The sequence below is a fragment of the Protopterus annectens genome, chromosome 10.part0 (genome assembly GCF_019279795.1).
Source record: "Protopterus annectens isolate FY-2018-M chromosome 10.part0, PAN1.0, whole genome shotgun sequence".
Lineage (NCBI taxonomy): Eukaryota > Metazoa > Chordata > Ceratodontiformes > Protopteridae > Protopterus > Protopterus annectens.
In genome coordinates, this window is record NC_056744.1 from 350625555 (window position 1) to 350640402 (window position 14848).

General features: G+C 44.4%; 1 protein-coding gene across 1 annotated transcript in view; it reads right to left on the reverse strand.

The window, feature by feature from the left end:
- The window catches only part of PRRC2C (proline rich coiled-coil 2C), a 2776386-nt gene that overhangs the window by 800224 nt on the left and 1961314 nt on the right, over nt 1–14848 (reverse strand). Inside the window, exon 21 of the mRNA XM_044086759.1 lies at nt 1471–1490. Within this exon, the coding sequence (XP_043942694.1) occupies nt 1471–1490 (20 nt within the window). The remainder of the gene's footprint in view (nt 1–1470; nt 1491–14848) is intronic.

Here is a 14848-nt window from a genome sequence, read left to right on the forward strand (position 1 = left end):
ATGTTTTACACCCCTGACACCCTGACGTCATGGAAGAAGCGACAGCATTCGACGCAGAAATCCTAAGACTCTAGTATTCAGGACGGCTAAGGGCTACCTGCAGGCAGATAACCCAAATGTGATGACTGCAACAGTGAAACACAAAGAACATCTAGAATACTAAGCAAACCACAGCAGGGTCAGTGATGTTCATCCACAAACAGCTTCTGTGCCATGCACAGCCATTACAGCCACTTTACTATGTACATCCCAGATGTCTCACATCCCAGATGTCTCACTGTAGCAAGGCCACTATAATGCTTTTCAGCTTCAGTTCACACAAGCACACAGCTGATAATCAGCCACAGTGGAATCCTGCAAAGCAGAAAGCCACACTACTCAAAACATCGGCACCCCTGCATGCAGTAACTTGAAAAATAAATTACCTATTCCTACTGCCAATTACTGGCTCACTACTGCTTCCACCATACCAATCGCATCCACTTTACTATTTAAAATGTACAGGCTTTCTGCTCCTCATTATCCCACTAATGATTTTTGAAATGCATCATACTTCTTGCCTAGACCACAGGAAGGAAATAACAGAAAGCCTGCAAAATAAGTGGTCAGGTCAGATGCTCCTTTGAATGGTAATTCTGCAAGCCATTTACTTATTTCAAGGAAAGAAATACTATTGCCACATTTCGTCAGTTAAAATAAATGAAAAATGCACATAGCCTAATGATGCCATAAGCAGCCCTCCAAGCCAAGCAACAAAAAGAATGGGATTAACAAAGAGTGCTCTCTTATAACAAACCTACCCTACAACACAAATTTGTAACTTAAGAGCACCACAGAATATACATGTGGAGAATACATCATGACAGAGCCCAAGTCACACCTCTGGCTGCATCTCAAAACATATCATACATATATATTCTCACACACACACACACACACCTGTAGCAATTATTATGTACATCACCCTGTCCAATGCTTGGGACCCCAAATATTTAAAAAAAAAGGTATACAAGAGAAGCAGCTAAAGGAACACAATGGCAAGGACTCTGCTGCATATCGTCTACTCAGGGGCGATCTCTGCTTAACATACAAGGCCATGTCAAACCCAGAGCTGGTGGACATGCTGCACTTAAAGAAATCCCAATCCCTCAGAGACGCACACTCCAGGGATCTAAACCTTGTCATCACAATGAACAAAACATGCTGGAGAGATAGGCTCCTGACCCAGAGACTCCCCAGACTCTGGAATAAACTGCACATACATGTCAAGCAGAGCACCTCTTTGGCCTTCTTCAAAAGGAACCTTGATGACTGGATGGGAGATAGGAAATTTGCCCCGGAGATCACGTCAGTCGCTCTACTAGACATGGGTCCAGGGAATTAAATACTGTGGGAAGAAATAGCCAGGGAATTGTTATGGCTAGGCTTGTATAAGCCCTAGGGCCGATAGCCTAGTACCAACCTATGAACCTATAACCTGTAATAGATTCCTTTGCCTGGGATGGATAATCACATGCAGAGGTCACTTCAACTTGCATTGGATAAAAGTGACAAACATTTACTGGGAAAACTAAAACCTCAACTTGCCTTGTGGGGTGATTCAGCTGTCGAGAGACTACTGGGAATCTGCTGTCGAGACTCTACTGGGAATCTGTTGTCGGGAATCTGCTGCCGAGACTCTACTGGGAATCTGCTGTCGAGACTCTACTGGGAATCTGCTGTCGAGTCTCTACTGGGAATCTGCTGTCGAGTCTCTACTGGGAATCTGCTGTCGAGTCTCTACTGGGAATCTGCTGTCGAGTCTCTACTGGGAATCTGCTGTCGAGTCTCTACTGGGAATCTGCTGTCGAGTCTCTACTGGGAATCTGCTGTCGAGTCTCTACTGGGAATCTGCTGTCGAGTCTCTACTGGGAATCTGCTGTCGAGTCTCTACTGGGAATCTGCTGTCAAGACGTTTCATACAATTCATCACTGACAAATCACAGAATGCACAAGGCAGTACACCTCGCCAGCAATCACTCTTAGATCTTACTTCTTTTTTCATGAAGCAAAATAGTCATACCTTTATGAATACCTATCCAATTGTACAATTCGTTTTTAAGACAGGGCATCTCACTGCCTGATGTGGACAGTAAGGTTTTTCCCAGGGGAAAGTGGGGTGGTTGTGTGAAAAATCTGTAACCCCACCATGACTTGTTAATTTGCTGAAGCAGACTCAAATCTCGGAGTTTACTGTTAACAAGAATGTTTGATTAGCAGAGAAATAAGTGTTGGACATCTGTAACCCTAATGATTTGCAAGGCACAGATCGCCTCTTAGAGGAGTCTGTTGGGCACTGCATACAAGAACAAGGCCCCCAGCCTCTCTTGACAGTTCAGGTCTTTTAGTTCCATGATCTTTTTTTGGGAGTCTACTTGACATGTTTACTAAGGTATCCTGAATGGGTCACTGTATTTTATGATGGGTCTGATTAGTGCAGAATAGAGGGGTTAAGACTTTTTTGGATCTACAGGACATAAAATACCCGCTCTGAGCAGCTGTGTCCTATAGGACTTCCTTACCACTGCTGCGATATGACTATCAAAGGAAAGAGTCATCTACCCACGTTCCAAGCTCGCAGCATCTATGTTTTGAAGTGGGGCATTTTTCTATACAATTACTTAGGTGGAGGGCATGTTTGCCAAATGCAATAATATTGCAGTTTTTACCATTTAGTTTTAGCCCATTAGCAGTACACCCGCTACTAACACATGCAAGTTCATTCTGTAGCATCCTGCTTATCAGAAAGAAACTCAAGCATAAAACCTAAATTATAATTGCTAATAGCTAGCAAACTACATTAGCCAGAGTTCCTGTTTTTGATTTGGAGATCAGAGAAGTATATACCAAATAGCAAAGCTCCTAGCATGAAACCCAGTGCTACCTCCAATAGTTTCTTTCATGGCCTCTGTAGCTGCACCTGTCAAATTCAAGTGTGGGATCTGTCCCTCAGACAATTAGCTATTCATCTTAATACACAGGGATGGAGTTAGACCACATCTTGCTTTGTGATACTGTACTACGTGCCAACAGTATGTCCCACTGCCCAAGGCTTGCAATCCACTCAAAATTACCAGATTCATTAGATAGGGTCTGCCATACAGCTGAACTGCTTGAGTAGAAGTCCTGTAAGACCTTTTTCCTCACTGTAGCTTATCAGTCTGTTACGACCTTGCACACAAGACAGGTCAGGCTGATGGGTCTAACTCTCAGGGACAGCGGTGCAGCCACCCTTGTGAGGAGGCATCACAAATGCTGTGTGCAAATCTCAGCAACAAACCAAGTGGACGAGTGGGTCCACCAGCGCATGTTTAATTTTGTTTACTAGGCAGCCGGTTATGTTATCAGGTCCCACTGAGGATTTTTTTAAAGTACTTTCAGCAATAGTTCTTTTGTGATGCTAGATGGATTTTAGGCCCTATTAGGTTTACATGGGTTTGGTACAGATGTCTCTGGGGTGAAGCAAGCAGCAAATTTGATTACCAGTTTGTGATAACCACATCATCAGGGTACATAATGCCACTCTGAACTGGTTTAGAACATTGTTGGGTGCTATTTCTTAACATTCTGATGCAAGTAAAGGAGAATTGGCAAACAAATATGCTTACGTGCCAATGCAAGCTTAAAGTCACAGGAAGCCTTCATTTTCCTGATGGTTTTACAGAACCTTGGATAACCTTTTGATACTAACTCTGATTTGTGGGCATTTAGTTTTGCTAAACATTCTAATGAATTTTTCTATCACATTATATTTATGGATGTGGACCACCTGGTCGGCTTGCTCTTTCCTTTCCCTTTTTGTTTGGTTCTGGTAGGAATGGACAGGTTTATACAGTTTCTTGGTGAGCAAAGAATTTATTTATATATCTACTAGCAATGTCTAAATTTTGGTGGGTGTATCTGTATTTGAACTGAGAGTTCATCATAGAACTATAGGAAGTATGCATGTTTGAAGTAGTTGAATACTGAACATTTATCTTGCCTGATTTAAGGATTTTGAAAGATAAGGTTACCAACATGTGATCAGACTTACTGGGGAAGGGTATACTTGGGGGACAGCACATATAGCTGCCACATCTATGAGGACAAGGTCAAGAACATTCTGATCTCTAATCGGCTATGACTATTTTAATTTGATCCAGAAAACCCTTGTTTGTGAAATCAAGGATTTCTGGGCACAGTCTACATTTTAAAGTCTCTCCTGATAGTTGATTTTATTTATGCTGTGTTGGAGTGACCAAGAAATCCACAACTCATCCATCTGTACCAGTTACATATTCAACATTATTCTTCAGGACAGACAAGTGTTTAATACAAGTAAATTCCATCACGCTGGGGGAATTTACAAGCTCACCATGACTTCTTTCCAACCACAAACTTCTCTAAAAGGATTCAGAAGGCTTGGAAAGAAAATCTACTAAAATGTTTAATCTGAACTTTGCACTCAACACCACTAGGAGGAGGCTGGGAGATGAAAAACTCAAATAGGAAGTGGTCCACTGAAGAGGTGTGCACACTGAAGTCAGTTTGTGGGCACCAATAAGAGAACTCATGTGCTGCAGCTAAGACTATTAAATTTGATACCGGGCCTGCTGTTATATCCACATCTTAGAAAAACTGCCTAGCCAAGTCTCTCATCCATACTTGGTACAGCTAAGAGGGCATAAAGACCTTACTTGTCACCAAAGCTGCATACTTTAAGGCTAGCATGAGTACGTTCCTTCAGAGAAAGGTCATCTCTAAAAAGGAGATTTAGATTTTCTACATTGACAGATCTATTTAGCCATAAATATTCCTTAGGATTAGAAGTCTGAGGCAAGATAATCAGGGGTTAGGGTCAGCAGCCAACATGAACAGATGCTGATCCAGTATAAGATTTAAACAAACAGTTATTAAACACATTCAAATGATATACCAAAAAGTAGAAATCAGAGAAGCCTCACTGCAGAACTGTCATGCCTTAGTGTCCTGCTGTACAATACTGCGTCAGACTTACTTATCCTCAATGAGTTGATGGCCAAAAAGAGGAGGGACTAGATAGGTGAACTTCAAGGATGTGGTGGAGGACCTAAGGCACACATTTCTGATGCATTTCCTTCTGCCTGCCATGTGTTTGATGTAAAGCTCAGTCACCTTCTAAGAAATATTTTCAGTTTTTTTTTTTTGGTCAAGCCCGAATTTTGATTTTGTAAGGCAATGAAGGTAGCAGTGAGTGGCACAGATAAATTCCTGAGAGCTACAACTGTCAAAAACAATTTGTGGGTGTCTGTGCTTAAACAACTAACTAATGGTGGTTCTACGTAAAAATCTAATAACCATACAAACTTCAAAGCACTGAGCAACTTAGCCTTAAGACTTATTAGCTCTGCAAACTTTACAGTACTCACTATGGGCAAAAACCAATACATGTAGAAAGAATAGTTGTGTAAAATCTCATCATAGATGTCCTTTCTCTTCCATGTTGCAGTATTCACACTGTGGGATTCTCTGCCTCAAGCGACCTCAACATTGGCTCATATACAAAAGGTTTCAGCCTGGTTGCTGTAGGTCTGTGGGATGTCACATGTACGGCCTTAAATGTGATGTCTGCATGCACAGACCTCAGAATTAACTGCCCAGTAGGACAGTAGCCTAAGAGATGTCAAAAGATGTCGTTCAGATAGGTAAAATGCCACAGACTGACCCAGAATGGACCAAGTGCTGGTAAGGGCTCAATGGAGTGTCTTAGTCCTGCAACTATTTAACAACATGAAAGATAAGAGCATCTACGGTTATGGTAAGATTTTACACAACTAATCTACGTCCTTCTATTCTCATGCTGCAGTATTCATACTATGGGAGAGAAGCACAGCTCAAAAAGGAGGAAGGGTGGAGGAAGAGGCAGTGGATTCCAGAAATCCTTGCAGGACTGCCCCAGCAAAACCTGCTCTGGAGATATGGCCCAGTTTATAATGTTTGGTGAAGGTACGCACAGTGGACCAGGTGTCTGCTTCAAAGATGGTAGCTGTGTCCAAGTCTTTGAAAGAACTACTGCTCTACTGGAATGGGCACTGATCCTCTGATTCAGGGCCTTTTCATAGCAGAAAGAAATGGTATTTCTGATGCAATAGGAAATGGTCTGTTTGGCGACTGCCTTGCCCAGGGCTCTGGGGTGGAAGAAAACAGAGTTGGTTTGATTTTCTGATGCCCTTGGTTTTGTCCAGATAAAATCTTAATTGCCTGTGAACGTCCAGGGAGTGAAGTATTCTCTGTCATTCTGGAGAGAGGAGAATATTTTTATATTTTACATTTAACCGGGATGGTCCGACTGGACATAGGTCCATTTACAGCGGAGGCTTGGGGAGAAAAGCTCCACAGTGAAATTACAAAGATAGTACAAAGCACATATATCAACAATCAGTGAAATAGAGTGCAGAGATAAGAAGTTGCATACAATCCTACCCAACAAATATTTTTAGAAACAAGTGAGATAAAATACAGGAATAAAAGTCACATACAATCACACTTATGATAGCAATGTATAACATGGGATACAAAAAATAAATTCACACGGTAAAAACATTTGTATTAGTCAACAGTGAGATAAGGTTGGTAAGTGAATGGATTGGTTTAGTGAAAGTTCACTGACCACTTTGGGCATGTCACCCTGTCTTTATGGAAGACAGTGTAAGAGGGGCATGCCATGAGTGCCTGAAGCTCCAACACCCTTCTTGCAGAAGTGAGGGCTACCAGCAAGACTGTTTTCCATGCGCACACATCTGCAGTGATGCCGAAGTGGCTGGTTCAAATGGAGGCAGTGCAAGTTTTTCCAGGATACAGTTCAGGTCCAGGGTGGTGGAGTAGGCTTTCTGGGAAGTCTTAGTGTAAGACCCCTTTTAAAAACAGTTTTACATCCAACCTGGAGAGTAAAGGAGGTTCCAGGCGTAGGCAGGCCGAGATAGCAGAGGTGTACTTTCACAGAAGAGCATGAAAGGTCTGCTTTAATTAAACTCACACACAAGCCAAGACTAAAGGGATAGCTGCATGAAGGGGGTTCTTATGTCTTTGGAGACACCATATGGAGAATCTCTGCTATTTAGAAATGTAGGATCTCCTTGTATTAGGTTTCCTGGCCTCTTGCAGGACTGATGGTACGTATGCTGAGTAGCAGCGTCTGAAGGCTACTAGAGGTTTATCACCCAGAGAGTTAAGTTCAGCATCTCTAGGTGTGGATGGATGACAGTTCCCTTCTATTGTGTGAGCAGGTCCACCTAATGAGGTAACTTGGGGTGACTGCCCTTGGCAAGTGACTGTAGAAGGGGGAACCAATGTTGCCTTGGCCAGTAGGGAGTCACCAGCAAGATATTTGGCACGTCTCTCCTGGACCTTCAGGAGGACTTTCTGAATGAGAGGGAAGGGTGGAAAGGCATACAGAAACCATCCCTTGCATGAGATGGTGAAGGTGTCCAGTCTCCAAGCTAGTGGAGAGTGGTGTTTGGTACAGAACCTTGTCAGTTGTTTGTTCAGGGGGGAAGGCAAACAGATCTACATGAAGGGCACCCCAACGGTGGACAATGTCTAGGAAAATTTCCCTGTGTAACAAACTCGTGAGGTAGGGAGAATGACCTGCTTAGGACATCTGTCTGCTGGTCGTCCTGGGAAGGGATGTATGTTGCCTGTAGGGATACATTGTTCTGTGAGGCTATTTCCCAAATTTGCACTGCCAGCCTACACAGGAGGTAGGACCTGGTTCCCCACTATCTGTTGATGTACCACATGGCAGTGGCGTTTGAAGATTAGCAGTGGGCTTGGCTGAAGGATAGGGAGAAAAGCCTTCAGGGCTAACAGAACCGCTGTAATTTCCCTGACAGTGATATGCTTTTTAAGAAGGGATGTCTGCCAAGATGTTTGTACCTTGAATCCCTTCATAGTAGCCCTCAAGCCCAGATCTGAAGCATCTGTGTGCATGTGTTGAGCTGGTGTGGGTATGTGCAGAGGAAGGCCTGTATTCCTTTGAATTTGTTGCATCCATCACCTTAATTCTGTCTGTAGACAAGGAAGGAAGGGTACTTGAGAGTCTAAAGGATGGCTGTGCTGGGACTAAACATTCTTTAAGTACCAATGAATTTTCCTCATGTGCATCCTAGTTAGGGATGGGGATGGTGGCTGTCATAAGGCCCCGGAGAAGCAAGAAGGTACAGTTGTGTACATTTACCATAAATGTAGATGTTAAGAGTGTATTCACTGTTGCAGTCATTACACTTGGGTTATCTTCCTGCAGGTAGCCCTCAGTCGGCCCAAATACCAGAGTCTTGGGATTTCTGAGTCGGATGCTGTCGCCTCTTCCATGACGTCAGGGGTATAAAACATGCAGCCAATGCCATAACATCAGTTTTTTGGCCCTAGATGTCAGGAGCCCCAAAATAGGAAGCAATCACATGGTGTGGAATATAGCCAGTAAAAAGTAAATAACCCTGTCATAAAGGATGGCCATAAAGAGGATAGGAAAGAGGAGAGAGAAAGCCAAGGGGCTGGAGGGAGGGAAACCAGGACTGCAACAGTGACTACACCAACATCTACATTTATGGTAAGTGTACACAACTGTACTATGTTCTTCGTGTTTCACTGTTGCAGTCATCACACTTGGGTTGATTCCCAAAGCTGAGGAAGGGTGGACGCAGTCAAGAAGTGTTGGGGTTGGCTAGCAGGCCTTGTAAGACTGCTGTAGCAAATCCAACTCTGGATTTAGGAAAAAATAGGCAAGTGTTAATGCTTGGTGAAGGTGTGTGCAGAACTCCAGGTTGCAGCTTCCAGGATGTCCCTGGTGGGACCCCCCCCCCCTGAGAAATGCTGCAGAGGTTGAATTAGCTCGAGTGGAATGAGTTCTGATCCCCAGAGGGGTAAGTTTTCCATGGTGCTTGTAGCAGAAATGGATGCAGTGTGCTATCCGTTTGGAAATGGTTTGCTTCAAAATGGCCTTGCCCTCTCCCTTTGCAGCAAAGCTGACTATTAGCTGGTCAGATTTTGTGAAAGGCTTAGTCCTGTCAAGGTAGAACCTGAGCTGTATGTGCACGTCCAAGGAGTGCAGGATCCTTTCCCCTCTATTCTGAGGATTAGGGAAAAAGGTTGGCAAATGGATGGATTGGCATAAAGGAAGGGTTAGTCCTGAGGGAAACCCTGTCAGCATGGATAATAATGAAGGGCTCCATCGCCATTAGTGCCTGTGACGCAGACACTTTTCTTGCTGAAGTAATAGCTAGAAGTAAGGCGGTTTTCCAAGAGAGGAATTTAAACTCTGCTGAAGCAGCAGGTTCAAAAGTGTGAGCTTTTCCAGTACAAAGTTAAAGTCCCAGGCCGGGGTGGGAGCTCTCCTAGGGGGCCTTAAATTGTTAGCTCCTCTTAGGAACTGCTTGATGAGAGGGAGAGAAAAGAGAGGAGGCTCAGTATTATAGTAAGCTGAAATGGCAGAGGCATGAATCTTAATGGATGAGAAGGATAGGCCTCTGTGGAGCAGCTCTGCTTGGTAATTAAGGATTTGAGGCACTTTGGGCACAGCTGTGCCCTTTCCTTGAGACCGACTCCAAGAACAATATATTTTCCACTTTTCAGCATAGGATTTCCTAGTACTAGGCCTTCTGGCTTCAACGATGACGTACAGCACCTGTTTGCCGAGGGTTGCTGGTGGTGTATTCATGGGATAAGCCAGGCTGCAAGGTTTAGGGTTTGCAGCTGTGGATGCAAAATCTGTCCCTCCTGCGGAGATAGCAGGGAAGGTGTCTGATGTAGGTGCCAGGGTGGCACTGCTGTCAGACTACATAGGAGTGGGTACCAGTACTGACATGGACAGTCTGGTGCAATAAGAATTGCCCTTGGTCTGTTCTGTTTGATCTTGAGTAGTACTTTTGAGAGGAGAGGCAGACGAGGAAAGGCATAAATTGAGAGGTTTTCCCATGTAAAGAATAGGGCATGCACCTTCCAGGCTCTGCTGTAAGGGTTCCTGGTGCAAAATTTGTTCAATTGGTGGTTTTGGGAGAGGCAAAAAGGTCCACCTCCGGAGTTCCCCACCTCTGGGTTAGACGTTTGAATGAGTTGGGCTCCAGTTTCCACTCATGAGGGTCCAGTAGATTTCTGCTCAAGTCGTCTGCCATTGAATGTTGTTTGGCAGACAGGAATAGGACTTGTAGGTGCACTTGGATGCTCAAGGCTGTGTTCCACAGAGCCATGGCTAACCTGCAGAGAGCGTAAGAATGAGTCCCACCCTGCTTGTTTATATACCACATAACTGTGGTGTTGTCTAACAGGAGCTGTCCTTTAAGGATAAGGAATTTGAAGACTGTCAGAGCATTCTGTACAGCTAGCATCTTTTCTTGATTGACATGCAGGGGAATTTGTTTTGGGCTCCATTTGCCATGAATGCATTTGCCTGCCATGTGAGCCCCCCATGCATAGTCTGATGCATCTGTTGTCAGGGTTTGGGCGGCGACGGGTTGAGTGAAACAAGTCCCTTGTTGTGGTTGCATGCTTCTGCCCACCAAAGGAACTCTGCCCTTAGACAAGGTATGATAGGAATCACTGTTTTCAGGTCTTGAGAAAGTTGACACCCAAGACTTTTTAAGTACCACTGACTTTTCCTCATATGCAGTCTTGCATATGGAATTAGCAGAATGCATGAGGCCATGAACTCTAGGACTTGCAGTATTTTCCTTGCAGACAGCTGGGTTTTGTTGGCCATTTTTCTGGAGTGAGGAATGCCATCTGGGAAGTTGTGTTCAAGCTTGCTCCCAGGAATACAATTTGTTGGCTGGGTACCAGCTGTAATTTCTTTTCGTTGATGGTGTATCCCAGTGAAGTTAGAAGTATTTTTACAAATGCCAGGTGCTAAAGTAGCAATTCCTGACTGTCCGCCTAAATCGTCCAAGTATGGGTAGATTTGAAAATTTCTCTGTCTGCAGTATGCAATGGCTGGAGCCAAGCATTTTGTGAATACTCTGGATGCAGTAGATAAGCCAAAGGGAAGTGCAGAAAACTGATAGCTCATACAGCCTATCCTAAAACGTAGATATTTCCTGCAAGACACCCTTATGGGGATGTGCAGAAAAGCTTCTAAGTCTAGGGTGACTAATCAGGCATCCTTGGCTAGCATAGGAAGAAGCTGTTGCAGTGTAAGCATTTTGAATTTGGGGACCACCAGAAAGGTGTTGAGAACTGATAGATCCAGGGTAGGGTGCCAAGAGCTCTCTTTTCTGGGCACCAGGAACAGTCTTGAGTAGAAACCCTGTCCCCTTTGTTCTACTGGAACAGGTTGAATAGCACTGATATGAAGGAGGGAAAGTACTTGCTTTAGCCTCTGCCCACTGGTTTGGAGGAAGGTCTGGCAACCCGCTTGGTGTTGGCAGTGAGTGGAAGTAGAATCTGTATCCCTGGGATACAATGTTTAGAACCCATCGGTCCTGAGTAATGGATATCCTGTTTTTTGCATGAAGGACGAGTTTTCCTCCTATGGGCGCAAGTACTTGGGCATGGCTGGGAACTTTTTCCATAAGGGGGTGGCTTAACCACTCCCTGATTTTGACGTGGAAACACTACATTGTTTAGATCTCTGCATACCCTGAGACTGTAGTCTTGGTGGTCTGTTTCCCCTGGGTTTTGACTGAGGAGGACTGAGAGGGACTGGAAAGAACCAGTTTTTTTGAAGGCCAATGCCTACTGAATCTAGGTGACTGCACCTGTAAGAAATCGTTGACTGTTTGCATAGATTTAACTTTTAATTCCATCTTTTTAAGAACTACTACTACTTTTGTGCCAAACGCACACTCCTGATTTAATGGAGCATCTAGTAATTTTGCTTTGACATGGTCAGACTTCTTTTAGCCAAGCATGCCTTCTCAGTACAGACCCAGTGACAGAAGCCCTGCAAAATGCTTCTAAGACATTAAACCCACATTCCAAAGTATGCTTGTAGAATGCTTTAACTCTTCTACATCTTTATTTTCTGAACAATCTGGAAGCAACACCATTTTTTGTTTAATTAGTTCCATAATATGTTGCTGGTACTTCAACAAGTGAAACTGGCAATTCAAAGCCCTGACAGCAAGAGTTGCAGAGGTACATACCTTCTTACCCCATATCTGTCTAAAGCTCTAAAATCCCTGTCTGAAGGAGTAGGGTTTTAGGCTGTAGTAGTCTTAACGCCTTTAGGTCCCTGGGAAATGGTCTCTGGATCCGCAGTAGTATTCTTAAAGAGAAATTTATGAGAATCAGGTCTCCGTAGTACCGGTCAGGTTTTCTAAGAGCTGGTGGTAAGGTGGCAGGAATACGACTGGACTCCAAGAAGATGGTCTACAATGTCCAGGACAGTGGGTATAGCTAGAAGCCTGTGCTGAGGCAAATCTAAAAATTCCCTGAGTCTCTTTTTGGACTGAGGATAGTCCTGGCACTCCCAGCAGAAATGCTCTCTTAAGGTATGCAAGGTTTCACCAAAAGAGAAATCCTCTGGAGGGGAGGCAGAGGGAATAGATTCCTCTGCATCTGAATCATCATAGGTACATAAGGGTATGTCCTGGTAATCAGAAGGGCCAGAGTCAATAGACTTCTGGTCTGTAGAATCAGAAGGAAACTCAATTATTTGTCTTTTGTCAGGGTAAGGCTGGCTTCCCGTAATTAGAGTAATAAGGTCTTCAGTCATTCTAAGCATTTGTTTTTGTGGCATGGGAGGATAAGCATCTGCTTTGGATGTCAGTTTTCTAGGTGTAGTGCGAACTCTGGGCCTGAGAAACTCAGTAGTTTTAGTAGGAAATGAAGTTGTCGGTTTAATATGAATATCGGTAGGTCGGAATACACCCTCAAAAGCTGGTGCCTGCACAGCGGCTCCGGACCCATCCAAGGTAGAGACATCCACAGGTTCCATAGTCTAAGAAGCATCTTGCAGCATACCGGACTCCGAATGGGTCTCAGCAGAGGCCTGCGAATCTGTATAAGTGGGTATCAGGGGTTGCGAAGGCACCTCACTGAGTACCGGCGAACTGGCGACAAGCTTAACGGAAGAGTCGGCGGCAGTTTTTGACCGATGTGGTCTGTCCCTGTCTTTGTACTTTTTCAGAAGATTGGTAGTCAAATGGCTTAATGAAGCTATTTCGTAATATGGAGAACAAAAGCGAAAGAATTTAGCTACAAAAATAGCCCGACGACGAATGGTTCAGGTGTTAAACAAGGCACAAAACTGACAGCTAGGGAGGTTGTGGTCTAGGCCTAAACAGGTGATGCAGTAAGAATGAAAAGCTCTGTGAGGCATTTGCTTTCTACAGGCAAGACAATTTTTTTTCTGACAATGGTTAGAGCAGAAAAAAGAATTCCCAACGGGGTTACTTAGCTTTAGAAGACTTCAGGTCTGAAACTCGAAAAATGAAAATTTCAGGTAGCGGCCGACCAGCACTTGTGAACTGCTTCTGCTTCGGGCTCCTTCTCAGCAAGAAAGACTGATGTAATGGCGTCGGCTGCATGTTTATACCCCTGATGACCTGACGTCATGGAAGAGGTGACAGCATCCAATGCAGAAATCCCAAGACTCTGGTATTCGGGCCGACTGAGGGCTACCTGCAGGCAGATAACCCAAGTGTGATGACTGCAACAGTGAAACATGAAGAACATTGGTCTTGCTGAGAGCTGGTCTGTGTAGAGAAAGTCCTGGAAATGATTTGTCATGGAGATAACTTTCTTGGGGTAAAAATACCTTCATTAGGTCTGTCCGGATCCGGCACCCTAGGAAGACCTTTGTCTTGTTCTGGGGACAGGAATGATTTGGGGAGGTTTAGAGTGAAACCTAGTCCCTGAAGTAGGGACATGGAGAACTGGAGATGCTTTTTGAGGATCTATTCCTGTTCTGCTAGAATGAAGATACACAAAAGTTCTGCAAAATCTTACAATGACCACAGATGTCTTTCTCTTCCATGTTGCAGTATTCTACATGTGGGTTTTTCTCTTCTTCCTCTCCAGTTTGTCTGGCCAGGTTTCCAAAGATTTTCAGTCCCTCGAGGTGTCGGACATCTGACGTGGCAGCAGGTATGTGGACCAAAAAGTGACGTCTGAACGCACTAGCCCTCGGAACATAAAAAGTCCCACTTGCTGCCAGTCATATAAGGGCATAGCCTGTCCAATGTCAGCCAGGATAGCAAGAGCAGTCTGACAAGAGCGGAAGGAGGGAGGGAAATAATACTGCAACATGGAAGGGAAGGACATCTATGGTTATGGTAAGATTTTACACAACTTTCCTGTATTCTATTCCAGTGTTGCAGTATTCTACTTGTGGGCGAGTTCCAAAGCTCACAGAGGATTGGGAGGTGGCCTAGATGAAGTTTCCAGGAATCCGTGTAGGAAAGCCATGGCAAACCCAGCCCTGGCTCTGGATATATGGTCTAGTTTGTAGTGTTTGGTGAAGGTGTGCACTGAGGACCAAGTAGCTGCCTAAAATATGGAGTTAGTGTCAAGTCCCTTAAAAAAGGCTCCAGAAGAGGCCACTGCTCTGGTGGAGTGGGCTTTGACATTGCCCTGCAAGGTCTCTTCATGGTATAGGTAAGCAGAAAGAAATGGTCCTGGAGATCCAGGCCGAAATGGTCCGTTTGCTCACAGCTTTCCCCAGGGCCCTGGGGTGGAAGGAGACAAACAGTTGGTCTGATTTCCTAAAAGGTTTGGTTTTATGTAGATAAAACCAAAGTAGTCTGTGGATGTCTAGGGAATGAAGTACTCTCTCACTATCCCCCTGCAGGTTGGGGAAGAATGTAGGCAGGTGGATGGCCCGGTTCAAGGATAGGTCAGAGTCACCCTGTCCAGGTGG